The sequence below is a fragment of the Symphodus melops genome (genome assembly GCF_947650265.1).
Source record: "Symphodus melops genome assembly, chromosome: 15".
Taxonomy (NCBI): domain Eukaryota; kingdom Metazoa; phylum Chordata; class Actinopteri; order Labriformes; family Labridae; genus Symphodus; species Symphodus melops.
In genome coordinates this window covers 1585510-1605711 of record NC_136705.1, presented here as the reverse complement: position 1 = coordinate 1605711, position 20202 = coordinate 1585510, and the positions used below count along the sequence as shown (strand labels likewise).

The following is a 20202-nucleotide window of genomic DNA, read 5'->3' as shown; positions in this document are numbered from 1 at the left end:
ACTGAAGCTACAGTGTCCTGCATGAGCATCCACTCGACATGAGGAACAGGAAAGGGGCCTTTGTGCTGCTGGATGCTTTGAAGGGCAGCTGAGTCTTCACGTCTGACAGGTTGAGTCTTGTACTTGAGCAGAATCCATCAGAGACCGTTGTCTGTCTGTGAGCGGTTACAGACCATGACAAGAGGCTTAGCTCCACGCCGCTGGATTCCTGTCAGAGGCCTCACAAGTGCAGTGAACTCTCAGGGAATCGCTGTGCGCCGTCAGAGCTGCCTCCATGCAGAACAACACACACACGCACACACACGTGCACACCCCTACTGTTGGATTGATCTCCAGTCAGAGACGCTGCGGCCTCTGCTCTGCTGCTGTAACCTTTAATGAGTCTTTACGGTTTTAATTAAGACGCACGCTGGAAGATTTGCCGCTCTTTTGTCTTTCGTCAGAAGCAGGAGAGCGCCCGGCGTGCCGAGTGGAATGAAAGGAGGTGTCTCGTCAGCGTGCCTCTTTCTTCTATTAAAAGCTCGAGTGATTCGACCTTAAACGATCTTGAGCTAATTGTTGTACATGTGTGGTGAATCTATCAAAGCCGCTGCAGCGAAGGAACGCTGACAGAAAATAACTTTCAGCTCGTCTTTCATGCTGCTCTTTTCATCTTCCAGGTGTCCCTCTCCGATTCTCCACGAGCGGGCGGGGGACATCCAGGGAGGAGACGGCGAGATGCACCGGGAGAGAGAGCCCACCTTAGAGAGGACCCGGTCTGCAGGTGAGTCCCAGTCCGAGTCCGACCCCCCCCCCCCCCCTTTTGAAAAAGGAACCGTGCATCTATTGTGATTGATTTCAACTGATGAGCCCAGATGATTGGTTAAAACATGATGAGTCATGCTGTGCTGGACGGGCTGCAGCATCACGTCTCTGATACTATGTTCCTATCTGGAGAAATAAGCCGGGATGCAGATCTGGGCACTGTGACTGTGATCCAAACCTCGAGCAGGAGCATAGCGCCCCCTATGAGAGCTCTATGAAGATCAAGCTGAACTGCCTGTCTCTGCCCCTCTCTGAACTTTTATTGTGAAAGTCTGCTCGACCCACATGACTCAGCTAATCTAACTGACCTGCTTTACTTTAATGCGGTTTGGTTGTAGTTATCACTTCTGATTTGCATTTGACTTTGGAGTCGTCCTCAGGAGCAAACGTTGTTTCTGCAGTTTGAACCCGAGCGGACTCCCGAGTGGATTCATGAAAAAATAAGTGTTGTCTAATCATAACCAACACTCTTCTTCTTCTTCTCGCTTCACAGAGGCGAAATGGCACATCCCCTCCACCAAGATCCTGAACCCTCTGAAGCACAGAGAGGGAGGGAAAGACTCTCCCAACAAGCTGTCCAGGGTAAAGATCTGACCTCCACTAATCCCAGTCCGACAAACCGCCTCCTCCTGACATTTAAAGCTGTTTTAGAATCCATTGTCAGCTTGTTTGAAGGGCGCTGGAGCTCTTTAAAGAGCTGAGTGCAGCGTGTGTGTGTGTGTGTGTGTGTGTGTGTGTGTGTGTGTTCACTCAGACCTGGTTTACCCTCATCAGTGTTTGAATCACAGGCAGGTCACACTGTCCTTGTTTGTTGGCTTTGCTTCAACCAGCAGTTCAGTTGGAGTGTTCCTCCTCGTGCCGTCGCCTGCAGACGTGCTAATGGGCGGCTCATCTCATCAGCGCCCCTCGTTGTCTCTCACTTTTTTTTCTGGGACACATTTTCCTCGAAGGTTGAATATATTAAGTGTCGAGCTCTCGTTCCTCATTTTTCTCTTTATCCACCTTTTTTTTTTTTTTATACAAATTCACCACCTCTCCTTCCGTCTTTCATTTCTCCTTCGGTGCTGGAGCTTCTCTCCTCTCTTTGAGCTCGAGTCGGAGGATGAAAAATGTAAACCATCCCTTTGGTGTTTATCTTCCCTCATGCACGGAGCTTGTTTTTTTTTTAAATCAGAGGAGCTGTTTGCGATGGGATATTCTCCGATGCTTCGAGGATTTGGGATTTGTTAAGCACAGCTAAATAAAGAGAACATGACAGGTCATAATCCCCAGGCTTCTCTAATGAAGTGATGCTTTCACCATCGCACGTCTTTCGGGTTTACACGTTCGTCTGGCTGTGGATCCGAAGTTTGATTTGCCCTGAAACAAAACCTTGTGACATTGAGCGAGGAACTTTTAGTGTCGATAAGAAGGATGGAGCTTCGGCCTCACCTGTGCATGTGAAGGAACTTGACTGTAAACGAGTGTGACAGCATTTCTCTCTCGCTCTCTTCCTCCCACAGACGGGTGATAAAAACTCCAGCCACTCAAGTAGCAACACTCTCTCCAGCAACGCCTCCAGTAACAGCGACGATAAGCACTTTGGCTCCGGGGACCTGATGGACCCGGAGATCCTGGGCCTCACATACATCAAAGGGGCGTCCACGGACAGCGGCATCGACACTAATCCCTGCGTGGCCCCCGGGGCCCGGGTGCTGCTGCAGGGTCGGGTCGGCGAGCAGGGCCACCCCTGGGAGCACCAGGAGGACGGGATGTCGGAAGAGGATCACGGGAAGCTGTACCTCCCGCAGGGCTACGCCTCCGCCATCCTGTCGAGTCACGTGACGGAGGGAAGCATCGGAGACCTGAGCGAGATCTCATCACATTCAAGGTAGAGTGCAGCTAACAAGCTAAAGCTAACTGTGGCGTGCTCAGTAACAAGATCCTTAATGAAAAACCTGAACCTCAAGCTGTAAAAAACAGCTTTCATGGTCTTAAAGCACATTCTGCTGCGTTCAAACATGTGGACACTTACCCATAATGCACCACTGCTGAACAAACAAAGAACAAAAGGAGGGTGGCTAGCTGTTAGCTGACCTTCTCACCCAGCCGGGCTCCTCTCTGCTGACCCTCCGCCTGACTTTTCCAGCTGTGCAGGACCCTGTGGGAGGGAGGGGGGAGGGGGGGGGGGGGGGTTCACCGTCGTCCAAGTCCTCTTCAGCAGACCGGGGCCCATCTGGGGGAGAGGCGAGGTGTGACAGAGGGGTCGGCCCTGCAGCCACTCACAGTCTGCCTCTGTGGTAAAGAAAGGGTATCTATTTGTTTGTGGCGCGCAGGATTATGTTGGCGCAATCTGTTCAGATCATTGACCCGCTCGGGAGGCGTCGGAGCTGTCCGCTCCAGGATGTCATTCACAGGCGAGGGAGGAAGAGCCCGTGCCATCACCTTGACTACTCCACCGCTTCCCGCCTTTTTGTGTAATGGTCTCTGACAGCCGAGTGTGGTGTGAGCAAACAGTGAAGCAGCAGGCGTGCACGGTGCAGGGTGTGGCCCAGATGGTCATGAATATGGAGACAGAGTGTGTCGCGCCTGCAGCTAAAGCCGCCGTCTCAGGGCGGCGAAGGCTGAAAGTTACTCCAGAAGACAAAAAGACTCCATTAATCCGCTGATGATCTTAAAACATGTCAGAGATTAATATCCACCATTTTTGATCTGCCAGTGAAGATTTCTGACTTTTACAGCAAAGGTCGTTTGGTTAGTTAGCGTTTAACTCCTCACTGCCTTGGAGTTGCTGTGTATCATTTTCATGTGTTTCACGCTGTGAGCTCACACATGTAGATATTTCCAAATGTCTATAAATAAATCCACCTCGGTGCCACTGGGAGTGAGCGAGCAACGAGCGCTCCGTTGTGATTCGAACGCGCTGACCCTCTTAATCCAGACTGACAGTTTGATATTTGACTTAATATTGAAAGGACAAAGTTCAGCAGGAGTGAGTGAGTGTGTGTGTGTGTGTGTGTGCTTGATGTGTGTGTGTGTGTGTGTGTGTGCTGGATGTGTGCTGGATGTGAGTCATGTGAATGTAGGTCAAAGGTCGTCGAGCTTCACTTTACTCCACTTGGAGGGAGTGATGTCATGAGGTCAAAGTCAGTCGTCTCTTATTGTTTTTTATCGTTGAGGTTTTTTCTCACATTTGTATATTTTATGTTTTCTCTGATTTTCCAAAGTTTTTCCACATTTTCGATACGTTTCGATGCCACGAGCTTTTACACCACTCGGTCCTCTGACAGGTGCATGAAAGAGGAAAAAACTCCTCTTCGTTAAAAAACATGAAAACAAGACATTTCCCAACAGTGGGGGGATCGAGGACTTTTAATTTTGTTGCCGTGGTAACGAAACAGGTATCAAAATCAGTGGATTTTTACTTGAATCATGTCAAAGTTAAAATTTCTGTTTCCATGACAACCCGAGTTTTGAACCTTCGTCCTCTCTGATCACTTTTGAGTTACCTTATTCTTTCATTTCTTTGCTGTCTGCTCAGTGGCTCGCACCACTCGGGCAGCCCTCTGGCCCGCGGTGCCAGGTACTGTTTGTCCGCTGACTCCTCCAAGGTGTACACCATCCCCCAGACCAGCAGCTCAGGGCCCGATCCGGATCCAGATCCAGAGGCAGAAGCAGAGCCGGGTCAGGGTTCAGGGCTCGGCTCAGAGGCCTGTGGACAGACACGTTCACAGCAGGGGGGGAAACTCCCCGTGGACATGAAGACGGCTGCTGATGATGAAGAAGATGAAGAATCCCACAGCACTGAGGGACCTCCAAACATTTCAGAGTGTGGGTGAGTGTGTGCGAGAGAGAGAGAGAGAGCGAGCGAGCACGAGAAGAACACGCTCTGATGCTCCAAAACAACAACTCAAACTTAAACTAACACGCTGAACTAACCGACTCTTTCAAGCTTCTGCTACTTCAGCTGCGTTTCTATTTTAACCTCTGAGGACTTTGGGAAGTCTGACGTGTGTTTGCACTGCAGGACCCGGGGTCTTTAAACCTCCGTGTATGAGACGCACTTAGGCTGAGGCTGCATCCAATGAAGCAGTGCCACAGATATTAAAGGTTGAGCCATGTGTGTCATCATGACCACAAGTGCAGTGGCCAGCGTCGCCCTCTGCAAAGGGTGGAGTTCACCGTGTGCTGGTTTGAAGACGACAGGTCAGGAAGGTGGAAGAAGTTCATCACACAGGAAGACGTTTGAAACATTTCCCCCCCCGCTGGGAATCAGAACACACGGACACGCACACACCACAGATCAGGGACTTTGAGGTTGGGCTTTCCAGGACTGAACCTCTCTGATTGGTCAGGCTCCTGCAGCATTCAGAGGAGGTTTGTCTTACCGTGCATTAATATTTATAACACCCTGAACAGGACGTGCCTGTCAGTTTCACCCTTACACACCAGTGAGCACCGGATTTTAAAGCAGGAGAGTAAAGAGGAGGGAAGTGTACGTCTGTGTCGAGCTGCTAAAACATCATCAATCAGTGTTTTTTAGTTTATTTATCTCTGTGTCGACCGAGACTCCAGTCAGAGACTCGAAGACCACCATGTGCACTCGAGCTAGATCCATTCCGATATAAGTGCCCCCCCCCCCCCCCAGTGTGCATAAACTGGCCCTGATTGAAGTCGACAGCCTCCAAATAAATAAGCTCAATGAAGCCGCGGACATAATACACTTGGCACATGTCACTTGTGGTTATTGATCGCTCCCGTGAAGCAGGGTCCCCCGTGGACCGCCGGGCCGAGCCGAGCCTCCTCCAGATACAGCATCTCTGCTGGGAGCCAAGAAAACAATCCACACACAACAACACAGTGATCACACACACACACACACACACGCAGCTCAAGGACAAAGAGCCTGCAGATATTTCACCGGGGAGGAGGAAGGTGTGCGTCGCTCAGCCGGGGATAATGTATACTCTCCTCAGACTTTATGTGACTGTATCTGTCTGATGATTAAATGTGAGCTGTCGAGATCAGAGAGCCGCTGATGCTGCAATAGAAGCACAGCTTTGATAGTGTGAGTCCAGGTGTGTGTGTGTGTGTGTGTGTGTGTGTGTGTGCAGATCTGTGAGAGAAAGCCCTCAGTTAGCTCCTCAGTAATTTTATTTATGCTGTGAAATGTTCCACTAAAGTGCTCCGTGATTGATCGCGCACACACAAGTCCTCTTCCTGCAGACTTATGAAAAAGCTCAGTAACTCGGTTACCCTCCCTTCGGTTTGTTTTGATATTCCAACGGTTTGATTTCATCTTACATAACCGCGCCTCATGATGAATGGCCTAATATTACTCACAGATATTGTTCTCACCGAATGAACTTTCTTCTCCCTGCTTCCTCAAAGTTTTTTTTTATCTGCTGCATTCCGACGCCCTGTGTGTGTGTGTGTGTGTGTGTGTGTGTGTGTGTGTGTGTGTGTGTGTGTGAGTGTGCGTGTGTGTGCGTGTGCGTGTGCGTGTGCGTGTGCGTGTGCGTGTGCGTGTGCGTGTGTGTGTGTGTGTGTGTGTGTGTGTGTGTGTGTGTGTGTGTGTGTGTGTGCGTGTGTGTGTGTGTGTGTAACCATGCTCCTAACCGCTCGCTGTCTCTCTCTCTTTGCTTCTGCTTCTGGTTCCAGAGGAGCCGAGAGCTTGTTAGCGTTTCTCCTCACAATGCTGTCTGAGCGTTCAAGGTACACAGTCAGTCAAAGTCGACCCTGTGGTGGCCCCCGATCTCACCCAGCCTGCTCCCCCTACACCCCCCCCCCCCCCTTCTCTCTATCCCTCTGTCTCAGACCACTGCCCCACCCGTCTGAAGTGTGAGTCCTGCACATGCTGCGAGTGGACGAAGGCCAGCTGTGCATCAGTGGTCGTGACATTTCTGCTGCGTCTCACCGCTGAGCTCCAGCCGCGATCCGTCCTCCTGCTGGACCCTCAGAGCCCGCCGGATCCCTGCGCTGACGCCCCCACGCTGAATTCCATCCTTCTTATGTCAACTTCAAACATTTCTGCAAATGCAATCCAATCAGAGCGTGTCCTCGAAGCACAAACATCAAACAGAATCACGTCATCCTATCTGCGGCACACGCCAAGATTTCATCCCGCGTCCCATTCGAAAAACATGAATTAATGTTTCCTGCGCCCGCTGCTGATTTCATCAGCTGCGTTATAAAGAGGCGCTTAATGCAGCAAGCAAGCCGGTGTTTGTTGCTCCATGCTTCCCTCCTCTCTCGTGTCTCTGGCGTGTGTTTGGGACTCGCCTGCCGTTTTGCAAAAAAGCGCTAAAAACAGGTCGCTCTTAGCTGTGGAGTCTCTGAGGTCACCGTCTCACAGACCTGCTGTCCAAACGTCTCGCCGTCCTGTTTCCCCCCGCAGGCGTCTAACACCAGCAGCACTCAGCATGACAGCAGGATCAGTCTCTGTCCCCTCAAACAAGTCATGTAAACGCCCCGCGTGGCCCCTCCCACCCTCGTGCAACGCCGCTCATGACTCCTCTGTTGTTGTTTCTATCCTTGGTTAACACTTTTTGTCTGGTTGGTTTTTCTGTCTAAACCCCTTTTTCCTTCCTTCCTTCCTTCCTTCCTTCCTTTCTTTCCCTCTCACAGTGCTTGGCTCTCTCCTCACTCTTTCCTCTTCAGCTTAGCAGAGTGATTTGCAGCACAGAGAGGCACCTGCAGTCGGCATGCTAAGACGGATCTCCCCTGAACCTTCTGTGTGACTCGTTCCTCTAACGAGTCTGAAGGCCCTCACACGCTGCGTCTTTGGTGACGTCTTTAACGAGTTGTGCTCTTTCTGTCTGCAGGCAGCTGTACGCGCAGGAGGCCTGCAGGAGTCAGGCTGCAGAGCGGGACAGAAACTCCCTGCAGAGACTGTCAAAGGAAGAGTACGTGAAGATGATGGTGCCGGGGAGTCCTCCAGGAGACGACAGGAGTCGGAAGGTGAGCTCCCTGCGACTGTTTCACCGCTTGACCTTCAAACGACACCATAATGTGATGGTCTTTTTGTTTTTTTACACATTACAACCTGTTACAGTGTCAACAGCTTCTCTCTCATATCTGGCAAACCCAGGGGCGTCCAAAACGGCCTTCAAAGCCCCGCCTACCTTCTCTGGTCCAATCAAATCCAGAGCATTCAGGAGCAGATAAACCTGCTATTTCCTCATGTGAGTGTCGTGGTCACCTCACGGCGTCCTCACCGAGCTGCAAACAGGAGAATAATGAATGATAATAAGACGAAAGCGCTTTCTGAACACAAGGACCGAGGTCTGTTCTCCACCAGCTGCTTCAAACTGGAGTTTACTCTCGCTAATAAAACGTCTGTATTGATAAGAAAGCCAAACTCCAAACCGTGCCTGGAGGCTCTTTTATCCTGCCAGCTAACAGGTCGTGAATATCCAGGTCCAGACCGGCAGCTGATAACCTCTTGCTGGGAAACAAGTCGTGTCAGACAAACATCTGCTGCCTATCAGCTGATCTCCTCCAACACAAAACCCTTTCAGTCCCCGTCGACCGGCACCCAGTGTTTGGCTAATTTAATTTGCAGCAGGGCTGGGTCTGCTCAGTCGGGATGTCATGGATTAAAGGCAGGGAGTGCGTCCATCTTTGATGTGCCGGGTCCTGCAGACTCTATTAATTGCATCTTCAGTCCTTGCATGCGCCGACCCTCCTCCCTCCCCTCCAATCCCCCGATCCATTATCCACCAAGAAGCCGCCCCGGGGACGGACAAACCGTCTATTTTTGGATGCTGATAGAAATGCACTTTATCCCTGCTGCAGACGGGCATGTCCTCTGGCACGGTCACACATTGCTAACGTGAAGCCAGCGTCAGTCCGCCCCGCTTGAACACCGATGTTGCTGCGTACAGTCAAGCGAGCATCGGTCTGTGATTTCCCTTCATCGGACGCAGGTTTGTTTCCCACAGAGAAGGAAAGCAGAACAAAGGTTGCAGAGTGTTTGGTCTCTCTCCTGTCTGATGATACAGTGTGTGTGGAAAAGCAATCTGAGAGAGAGAGAGATGCATGAGAGAGGGCACGGCTCCAACATTACTCTGCACACATCTGATCCCAATGAAAGCACGCCGCTCTGCTCGGAGACGGCGTGTTTTCAATCATCGGCTGGCAAGGACACGAATCAAATTACAGTAATGACAATGTTGGAAACATCTGCGATGTATTCCTCCTTTAATGCAGTCTGACTGGTTTCATCTCCTGACTGATTAAACAGACTCCACGCTAAAGGTTAATGCCCGTGTCACTTCCGGCGAGGCCTTTGTGTGGGCGTGCAGGTGCAGGCGCTCCATTGTGTGTCTGACGTAAAGGAAAGGCAGTTCACAGCTTATTCTCCGTCCGCTGGGAGACGAGGAAGCGGCTGGTTAGGTGGTTGTCTGACACATTCACCCCCCGGTGGCACGTCAGAGGATTTCAGCGCTGCTTGTTGTCGTTGTTCAGAGCGGGCGGCGAGGGGGAAAGAAGTCGGGGAAATCAGGGGAAAAAATCTGTGAGCGTTTGTCAGCACTGCTTGGACTGATAAGAAGGTTTCTGTTTTACTCAAGAATTCAAGAGAGAGAGATAGAGAGAGGGGCGAGAGAGAGAGAGAGAGAGGCAGAGAGAGAGAGAGAGGCAGAGAGATGGGGGAGAGAGAGAGAGAGAGAGAGAGAGAGGCAGAGAGATGGGGGAGAGAGAGAGAGAGAGAGAGGCAGTGAGAGGGGAGAGAGAGAGAGGCAGAGAGAGAGACGGAGAGAGAGGCAGAGAGAGAGAGAGAGAGAGAGAGGCAGAGAGAGAGAGAGGGGGGGAGAGAGAGAGGCAGAGAGGGGGGAGAGAGAGAGAGAGGCAGAGAGAGAGACGGAGAGAGAGAGAGAGACGGAGAGAGAGAGGGGGGGAGAGAGAGAGAGAGACAGAGAGAGAGAGGGGGAGAGAGAGAGAGAGGCAGAGAGAGAGTGGGGGAGAGAGAGGGGGGGGCGTTTGATGCTCCTGGGGAAAAAAAAGCAGTTTAATTCTCTGTGACTTCTTTTATTCGAGCTGTAAATCAGACGGGAGAGAGAGAGAGAGAGAGGGAGAGAGAGAGAGAGAGAGGGAGAGAGAGAGAGAGAGCTGTGCGGATGGGCGAGAAGCTCAATCACAGACGAGCTGGTTAAAGTGTGCGAGATGTTCAGTGTGTGCGTGTCTTTAAAGACGGTGGACGTGTTTGGAAGTTTGATCCGTCTGTGAAAGTGAGCCGGCTGGGTGTTGGCTGGTGGGGAGCGCAGTGTCGTTTGGGTTACAGCTGGAAGCCGGAGGTAGCCATTAAGCCATCTGGCCCGTGTGTCATTAGTGGTGTTTCTGATGTCACTCGTGCTGTATTTATGCTCGCTAACGGAGACAGTGATGGATTGGATCGGTCGTTGTGGGTTTGTGTGTTCGAACAAGAGATCTTCTGTCAAAAGTTTTTTTTTTTTTTTTTATTGTTCAAACGTGCACAGTGACATGACAATCAAAGAAACGGCGAATAAACAACAAGCGACACAGAATTAAAATCAAAATGTGCAAAACATTAACAAAGACAAAAACATCTAAAGCAAAGACGGAGGAGACATATATAATGTCTTAAATAATAAGTTGTATGATGTCTCGTGAGTTGGCGGTACAAAAAGAGGGCGGGGCTTGTGTGTGTCTCTTTAAATGTAGAAGCTCTGAGTGACGGTGTGTTCACGGACGACTCGCCCTCAGGACGACGCTGCTTTCAAACACTCAGCAGCTTTTGTATTTGCTCATCCTGACCTTTGACCTCCACATGAACCTTCTGAGACGAGCGTACACGAAGCAGAAACCGTCTTTGTCTGAGTGCGTTTATAAAAGCTAAACGCTCCACTGAGCTGTGTTCATCGGGTCTCTCGAAGCACTCTCACGACCTTTTCAGTAGCTCAAGTCTGTAGGCACTCGGGTCGGGAACTGGAGGGTTGCCGGTTCGAGTCCCGGTGTGGACCCAAAAAGCTTCAGGTCTCCATATCGTTTGAGTTCTTCTATCTTAACAGCCTGAAGCAGAGTCGTCTCCTCTCGCTGTGTTTTCTCACACTCTGCTCGATGACCTCTGTCACCGCCTCCTCACACCCTGTCCCCCGTCTCTCCCCCGTCTCTCCCCCCGTCTCTCCCTCTTTGCCAGACTCTCCAGCTGTGCTCGATCCATCTGCATTTTCCTCCGAGCAAAGTCTGTAATTGATTCCTGACAACGCTCCCCGATGTTCCCGTCTGTAAACCTGCTGTGTGGACGAGAGGAAGCGGCAGACGAAGGGTCATCGCCGGTTGTTTGGAGGTCACTCTCCTGACAGATTGTTCTTCCTGTCTTCCTCTCAGGTGTCGGCGATGGACAGTCTGTCCCCGAGACGCTCTCTGTACCGGACGCTGTCGGACGAGAGCGTGTGCAGTAACCGTAAGGGTTCGTCCTACACCAGCTCCCACAGCTCCATGCTGGACCAGGCCATGCCCAACGACATCCTCTTCAGCACCACCCCCCCTTACCACAGCACGCTGCCTCCCCGGATGGTCCACAACCAGGGCGCGTCCAACCTGCGCAGTAAGTACAGGCGTTTAACGCTCGCTTTGCTCGCCCGTTCACACCTGCTGTCAACACCACCGATCTAAGAACAGCTGTTTACACCTGGCACAAGAAGCCGTCTCCACGTGGGTCTTAAATGGCCGCGTTGCCGCTCCGCATTCTCAGAAACATGTCGGCGTCACGAGATGAAACAAAGGTGCTGCAGACCGATGTTAATGAAAGTCTCCTGCAGACGTGAGTCAGACACACGGACAGATGTGCAGTGACAGTCAAACTGTTCTAAAGCTTCCCCATCACGCCACAGTCGAGCGTCCCAAGTGTCAAACACAGCGTTCACGCAAAGTGACGTCAAAGAGCTCAGAGCAGCTGTTTCCTGACAGTCGGCACATCCGTTCAGGGTTTTTATTTGTGCAAAAGACCAAACAAACTGCACGGGTGGGACGAAGGAATCCTCCTTCCTGCAGACAAACAAACAGGCGAGCGGCGTTCGGCTGACGCAGCAGATCTGTGTCCAAACAAACAAAGTGTGTTTCTGACTCCAGCTGCAGCAGCCATGTTGATACCTGCCTCCTGTTTCCACACGTGGAGCATGCTCAGAACTCCTGGTCCAGTTTGGGTCTGGATTCAGGAGTAAACCGACCCCCCCCACCTGCACACCAGTATCATAAAGCAATGCATAGCAATAAACACCTGTGCTTAAGGCCACTCAGGGATGCATGCTAACAGCAGGCGTAAACAGGACTTGACTTCACTCGGAGGATTCTGCAGAAAACAATCAGAACTCTGCAAACATGAATCTCGGGGATTATCCTGCGTCCCCCCCGTGGCACCGCGTGAGAGCCAGGATGCAGATACTCGTCTGAAGAGCCTCTCCTGTCCTCCCAGTACGAGGAGCACAACTGGTACTCACTCCAGAAACACTCCTCGGTATAAGCAGCTAATTGGAGCTGTGCGAGGCGGAGAGAGCGGCGAGCTGCGGGCCCGTGGCTGCGTCCGCATTAAGCAGACACCTGTCACCGCTGGCTGCTCCTCTCCTCCTGAATATGTATCCGTGATGAGCGCTGTGATGTGTCCGGCCTGCACCGCTGCAGCTCTGTAACATCTGTGACATGAACATGCCTATTTTTCCATCAGGAGAGTCACCACGTCTGTCACACATTATGTTTCATTCACTCGCACGTCCCCGCCTGCCTCCCTCCCTCCCCTCCCTCCCCTCGCTCCGTCCCGCCTGTCTCATTTCCATACCGCCCCTCATCCGTCTCCGGCTGCCGTTGTTAGATAGAAAATGGCTTTTGGAAAGTTGTTTCTCCCTTTCGTCTGTTCTGGCTGTCAGCCTGATGGATTCCCGATTGTTCTGAAGGGTAGTCGAGAACACAGGCGCTCTCTCCTTTCTGACTGAAACACTCCAATTTGGTAAACAGTGAATCACTCGGGCTCTGAGACGCTGCGGCGTAAATTGAAAAGAGAGCGTCGGCATCACCTCCAGCTCTCTGTCTGTCTCCTCTCCACTCCTCCACTCGTGCTTTTCGAAACGCCTCTCTGCAGAACGGCAGCTTGTTTATTGCGCTCGCTGTCGTTCAGGGCTGACAGGGAGGGGAGGGGAAGACGATATTGATTGAAACATGAAGACATTCACTTAGACAAGTCGTTTATCGCCCCTCAGACAGCGCTATGCAGAGAGGGTTGTTTGCTGTCACACGTACAGACCGTAAAGTTGTTTCAGTGCGTCCTGGTAGGAGCTGGATTTAAGTCCAGGTCAGACCGGCGTGAACAAACCTCCCTCCCCCCCCTCCTCTGCGCCTCCCCCGTCCCCTCCTTCCTGCTTTGATGGGCGACTCGGAGGTTAGCCCTGAACTCGTGGCCCAGACTCAGACACTGATCGGAGTGCCCGCCTGTCTCTGCAGGTGAGTTTTGGTTCTCTGACGGCTCCTTGGCGGACCGGTCCAAGTTCAGCGACCCGGGTCTCATGCCCCTCCCAGACACTGCGTCAGGCCTGGACTGGTCTCACCTGGTTGACGCAGCGCGAGCCTTTGAAGGTAACCAGCCTGGCTGAAGCTGCTGACGCCCCGCCCCCCCCCCCACTAGAGCTGCTAAGTGTGTGTCTGTACGTCATTAATCTGCTAGCGCTAGCTTGCTTAGCTTGTAGATTTGTGTGTTCTTTGTGTGTGTGGCTCCTCTAGTGTCTGCAGTAGAAACTTGTAGGAATCCTTCTGTTGTGCTCCGAGCCCCTTTGTGATCCCGTTCAGCACCCGGACTCTAAGGTTCACTCGGGCCGAGGTCTCCAGCCCAGTGCAGACCGAAGGTTCACCATGAAACTCTGACAATCTTCATTTACAGATTCTGCATCAGAGGAAACTATATCTCAGCTTTAATAGTGGAGCATATTTACAGTAGGGAGCAAAAAAAAAAAAAGTGATTCAATTAATAGTGATATTGATTTGAGGTGGAATCGACCAGCGCTGAATAAAAGCCTTGATTCCTGTTTGAAACATGAAAGCTTCAGATAAACACACCTGAAGCTCTCTGATGGTCGCGTTGGGTTCGAGTTGCCTCGTGTGTTTTTCCTCCGTTGACCTTTTGGTGACCCTCTCTGGATAGAGGTCGCTGGATTCTTCCTGTCCTCTTCGTGCTACGATGGTTAGCATGTCATCGCCCCTTCATGGTCAGCATCATCATCTGTGTTCATCTCTCTCCCAGTTTCACTTCCTCTTCACACACTTCTCATGCCACCGTGTTTCCCATACATCACGGAAACGCTTACACGCCATGAGAGTTGTTGTTTTTTTTATCCACTTGAACTGCCTCTGACCCCGAAACCAGTGAGCAAGCAGCGTAGCATGTGACCGTTCATTTGTCATAATTAATGAATCCTCTGCACGGTTCCTCCTTTGATGCGTTTGCTGCTGCAGCGCCGGCAGCGCGAGCTTTGAGTGGAGATGATGCAGAGTCTGACTGGCAGCAAGAAGGCAGTTGTCACGCAGGAAGGAAGGCTGGCCCAGAAAAAGAGCTGTGTAAACTGGAAGCCCTGTTGCCGAGCAGAAAGTGGCTCCAGGCTGACATTATGACGCGTGTGTTTAACCCGCTATGGAGCCTGAGGGGGAGAGAGAGAGAGGGGGGGGGGGGGGGGGGGGAGCGAGAGAGGGAGGGGGGAGAGAGAGAGATGAGAGAGAGAGAGATGGGATAGAGAGAGAGAGGGGGGGGGGGGGGGGGGAGAGAGGGAGGGGGGAGAGAGAGAGATGAGAGAGAGAGAGAGAGAGGGGGGGGGAGAGAGGGAGGGGGGGAGAGAGAGAGAGATGAGAGAGAGAGAAAGAGAGGGGGGGGAGAGAGAGAGAGAGGGGGGAGAGACAGAGAGAGAGAGGGGGGGAGAGGGGAGAGAGACAGAGAGAGAGGGGGGAGAGAGAGAGAGGGGGGGGAGAGAGAGAGAGAGGGGGGGGAGAGAGAGAGAGAGGGGGGGAGAGAGAGAGAGGGGCGGGGGAGAGAGAGAGAGGGGGGAGAGACAGAGAGAGAGGAGGGGGAGAGAGAGAGAGAGAGAGGCTGCCACAGATGGAAAGCTTTTACGGCTCCGTAACGTTGCTGATGTGCGTCCTGAGAGACGATCTGGCGTCCACATGAAACACTCCACGCCGTCCTGAGTTTGAAAGAGGCGAAGCAAAAACGACTCTTTGATAAGTTTAAGCAGCAGAAAGATGTTTGTCGTTCTGTTGGCTGCTGGATGTGTTGATATTCTCCACGGATGAGAGAGCCAGTTTACAAATGTTTGTTTGTTTACAGGCTGAAGGGAAGAAACAAAACAATTTACATACAAAGTGAGAAAAACAAAATCTGTACGCTACTTTTTTTTTTTTTTTTTTCAAAATAAAAGCCAGTTAATATATTTAGTTGTTTTTCCTCAACATGAATATTTCACATCCACAGTCTCTGTCAGGAGTTTCCCTGTTGGCCTGAACGATGCCACCGTCGTCTTCTTCTAACTCAAACTGATCGTCACGCCTTCTCTCAACTTTCATCTTTTTTGTTTGTTTGTTTTGATCTGTTTGAGCTCCAAATTGTGGACATCAGGCCGCCGCGCACAAACCACGAGCTACACCGCCTGCTTTCCTCCAAGTCTTTAATCTTTCTGATGCAGCCGTCAAATATGAAACGCTCATTCATATGTAAATTGAATCTCCGTCCCCCGCCTCGTCTGAACAAGAAACTCGGGGCTTCTTCAGCTTTTGTCTTGGGGTGGATTAGCTTTCATTTGGGGGCTAAATGAATGGACGGGTTTCCTTAATCTTTTCGATGAATATGCAGATTCTTCTATCTTCTGCCTCAGACCGAGAGCTGCAGAGAGGGAGAGACTGAGCAGTCCCCAAGTGGAACACGCCAACTTTGGGTTTTCCATGGGGCTTTGAGCGAGCTTAAGGGCCTGATGTGGTAAAACAAGCATGACTGCTGCCTCGCAGCTCTGTGGGATCCAGACCATTAAGAGCCAAACAGCTGTCAGAGGAAGCTCGGGGGGGGCGGGGCACGGGAGCGACACCCGAGGGAGCGACTTTATCTCTCGAGAAATGTTCTCCACATCACCTTGTTCCTTACTGTCTGCTTCTAGATCTTTAAACAGCACTGACGCAGTGATTCTTAAAAAGCATGAGTCAAGCATGTGTGTGTCGCTCTGCTGCATGTTGTCACCACCAAGTGTGTGTTGTCCACCACGCGTCCTTGTTTTGCGATGCTAACGGCGGCGTCTCCTGCTCTGTCCTCAGACCAGCGCGTGGCGTCCTTCTGCACCATGACGGACATGCAGCGTGCCGAGGCGCTGCACATCTCCAGAGAGCTGACCAGGCGGGTGGTGGAGGCGGAGGGAGCGTCGCTGGATGCAGAGTAGGCCTCACACACACAAAACACGAGAGAATCAGCTGTGAGAGCTTCCTGCTTCGTCCAATCAGAAAAGAGTTTACAGTGAAGTCGCAGCTCTGTTCGTCTCCCTGCACGCAGTTAGATGTGTGGAGCGTTTGATCTCAACGAAGGAAAACTGAAACAACTGTTTTTATTCTCATATATTAATGCCTCTTCCAGATCAATGAGCCGTTCTTTTAAAAGTTCCTGACACTTAGGATGTCATGTTCCCTGCACGAACAGACGGAGGAGGTCGGGGCGTCCCTCCACGTCCCCGTCCCCGTCCCCGTCCAGGTTGTGTATGGACGGAGACGTTTAGCTAACCTTGTTTTCTGCTCCCTGACAGAAGCTCTCCGTCCACGCTCACCGGCAAAGTCAACCAGCTGGAGGTGATCCTGAGACAGCTGCAGCACGACCTCAGAAAGGTGCGCAACTCTTTTTATTATTATTACGTCTTTGTCACCCTTTTCCTTTTTTTTTTTTTTTTTTTGGTCTTACGTCAGCAGACGTCAGATGTTTGCGTCCCAGCTCAGGAGAATGAGGCGTTGAGTAATGTGCACCCTGAGGTCTGTGTAATACAAACTCATCCACTTAATTCAATATCCTGCTTCCTTTCCTTATTGTTTCCCAGCCCAACACGCCCCCCCCTTCCCATCCCACATCCCCCCCTCCCCCACTAATGTGCTTAAAAGAGGGAGGAAATGCACTTTTATCAGCGCAGAGAAAAGGCTGCTTTGCCATGTTAATGCCTCCTTTTCACACGACGCTGACGAGAGGCGGATGTGCTCGTAATAGCGAGCCTTTTATCAACCTCCTCTGTGTTCTTTTATTTTTTTCTTCATGTCCTGTTGTTGGCGTGTGTGTGTGTGTGTGTGTGTGTGCGTGTGTGTGTGTAATGCATCCCTGAACTCCCTCCATAACAACACAAGTACCATATTGATTTTCCTGCTAACTGATTTGAACTTCTTGTTCAAAAACTCTTCATTCATTCTCATGATGTGTTTATAGTTCCATTATTCAGCGTTTAAAAACTGCGTCTGTCCTGTTTTATTTTGGAGTTTTTACTGCCTCGAGCTGAAGGTAATCTACGTCCTGGGTGAGCCGGAGGAAGCTGGAGGCGAGACGCTTTGTTTGCTCACGACAAAGGGACAGTAAAGGCATCGTCAGCGTGCCTCGGTTTATTGATTTATTATTTTATTGTCTGTTCCTGCAACCAACCCCTCAGAACGAAGGTTTGCTCTCCACGGGGTTACTTTTTCTAAACCTGCTTTTATTTTGAAATAAAGTAAGGCCCTTCCTGTACATGAAAGGTTAGGGCATGACGTTCGCCACAGAACCAGGAAGTGGTTAGGGATCTCAAACCGACGTCCTGCAGCTCAAAGGTCAAGGTGTGATGTCATCAGGTGTGATGTCATCAGGTGTGATGTCATGTGACTCTGGCTGACTCTGACTTTGTTTTTAAGAGGTGGAGAGATGATGTCGTTTTTCTTATCTGCGTTTGAAGGGTGAAAAAAAGCATGCAATAAATGCGTTCACGTCTTCTTCATAACCTCGGCACGGTTATTGTGATAACGCTGACGACACTCCTCCGTTGAATTCCAGGTCGACTGTATTTATATTTGTACGTGAGCGGCTTTAAAAGGCTGCTGAACACGACGGTGAAGATTCGTCCTTTAATGAAATGACGCTGACATTCCTCTCTCGCTCTCTGCAGGAGAAGGAGGACAAGGCGATGCTGCAGGAGGAGGTGCAGCACCTGAGACAGGACAACATGCGGCTCCAGACGGAGAGCCAGACGGCGGCGGCTCAGCTCAGGAAGTTCACAGAGTGGTTCTTTCACTCTATTGACAAGAAACCCTGAGAGAGAGAGAGAGAGAGAGGAAGAGAGAGAGAGCGAGCTGCTGAATGAAAAGATGGGGGGGGAAAAAAGGAGCATGAGAGAGACAGAGACGGCCTTCACTCCTCCTGGGCACCCACTCAAATTCTACTTAAGACTCCCAGATGATCTGAACTTTAAAAGGAAGCCCAGACTCTTTAAAAGGCCCCGGCTCAGGAGACTCTGGTGCGGCGCGGCGCGGTGGAACTGAAACCCTGATGTTGTACCTCCTTGTTTTTGGGATCCTCTCCAGTCTGAAGTGCAGGGCTGTTTCTGACGTTAACGCTTTCTCCATCCCGGCAAACGAGACTCTCGGGGAAACCTCCTCGTCTCCAGCGCCGGAGAGGAATCGAGCACGTCAGCCTCCCAGGGCCCCCCCCACCCCACCCCCCCCACCCCCCCCCTCGGAGTCCCTGGGATCTTCTTACAGTAGTGGAATGTAAAGCTCATTTACTGTAGTCAACATTTAATCTACCTGCGTATGTCCCGTCAGTCTACTGTACTGTATTCTCAGCTGTACTGTATCATACTGCTCACACTGTCACACAGCTGTTTCTGTGCAGAGAGGGGGAGGAGGGGAGGAATGTACTGGACTAAATGAAGTGGTACTTACTGTCTGCTTGCACCGAGAGGAATCCACATGTGGCGGTCTTGAGACGTACAGCGGGAGGTAAAAAAATGAATGTAGCTCAACTGAGACCCTTTTCTTTCTGGATTCCTAAAGTCACGAATGATTCACTTTTTTTTTTTTTTTAAAGCTCTGGACCACGTCGTCATTGATTGGTTGATTCCACTTTTCTTTTTTTCTTCTTTTTTTTTTCCTCAGTGTTGTATCGTAGGGTCACACGGCAGTAATTCTTTGGTGTTTTTTTCTTCCCCTACACACGTTTGCCAGTAGTTTCCATTCACTGTCACAATGTCCTAGCAATAACAAAGTGGTAGTTTGAAACTGTGTTCAAAAAAAAAAAAAAGAAGAAAACGAAGTCAGCACAAGCGTGAAGAGTTCCTGTGGAGAAGCAGTCGTACTTGACGTGTATTTATAAAACAGGAAACAGACTGTGCCTAAAACTCTCGCTTGTAAATGGATTGTTTCTCTTTGCTTTTATTTCTCTTTTATAAACACATGCCTTGTCTGTGGCTCACTGATATACAGTCGTGTGTGTGTGTGTGTGTGTGTGTGAGTGTGTGTGTGTGTGAGTGTGCGTAGGTTATCACAGCTAAACGTGTTCTTATGCAGTGGTTTCTAGAGCATTAGAGCAGTGAACCACACTTACAATGCCAAATGTGTTTATTGGTGTACATATCTGCCACAGAAGTGTCTTGTATTTAACACTATAATTTAAGCTTATTTAACCTAAAGTTGTTTATTTTATTAAGGGTATCTGTTTGGTTCTGCACTAAGGAGAGATACAGCTCTGTGTATGTTGTAAAGTGTGTAGCTTGCCAGGGCAACAAAACTATATATTTAAATATATAAATGATGATTTTTTTGGAGATTCCAACATTTGGATGCTGCTAGATTTCAGTCTGCTGGTTTGTATGCTTTGAAAAATGTCTCTCTCTGTAAACGGTCTCATCCCTGGTGGGACACTGGTTGCTTTACTTGTTTTTGTTCTACTTTTTTGTTCATGTTTTTTTTTTTTTTTTTTTTAAATAAATAAATGTAGTTGGAAAAATAAGTGATGTTTCTTTTCTTTTTCTTTTTTAAATCCTGGCCTTCTATAAAGTTGATCTCCATTTTTTTTTCTGACCATTTTTTTTATTTAGAAATGCACAAAGAAATTACACGTTTTTGCTTTTGTTTTGTTTTTTAAGATTTATTTTTGGCTTTTTTTTTTGCTTTTATTAGAGAGGAAGGACAGAGGCGGAAATCAGGGGGGGAACGACATGCCGGTGTCGGTACCAGATCGGCTCGGGGTCCTGCGCCTGGTAGTGACGTCACACAAAATAATTTGAGCGTTTATACAGGTTTCACGTTTTTGTGGGTCTTTGAACTATTCTATTCTACAACTATAATATAATTAATTCGGCACCTAAACAGCATTAAAAAACTGAAGGAAAAAAAAGGCAACGGTACAAGACTGTTTTCATGATTTTCATCCGAAGTCAAGGA

General features: G+C 50.2%; 1 protein-coding gene across 1 annotated transcript in view; it reads left to right on the top strand.

Moving 5' to 3' along the window:
- The window catches only part of LOC306836308 (signal-induced proliferation-associated 1-like protein 2), an 84328-nt gene extending 64560 nt beyond the window's left edge, over positions 1-19768 (top strand). The window contains 10 exon segments of the mRNA XM_079363308.1: positions 660-763; positions 1298-1386; positions 2307-2674; positions 4325-4618; positions 7608-7743; positions 11134-11353; positions 13240-13371; positions 16081-16198; positions 16560-16638; positions 17928-19768. Of these exon segments, the coding sequence (XP_079219434.1) occupies positions 660-763; positions 1298-1386; positions 2307-2674; positions 4325-4618; positions 7608-7743; positions 11134-11353; positions 13240-13371; positions 16081-16198; positions 16560-16638; positions 17928-18074 (1687 nt within the window). The 3' untranslated portion in view covers positions 18075-19768.
- The last annotated feature ends 434 nt before the right edge of the window (positions 19769-20202 follow it).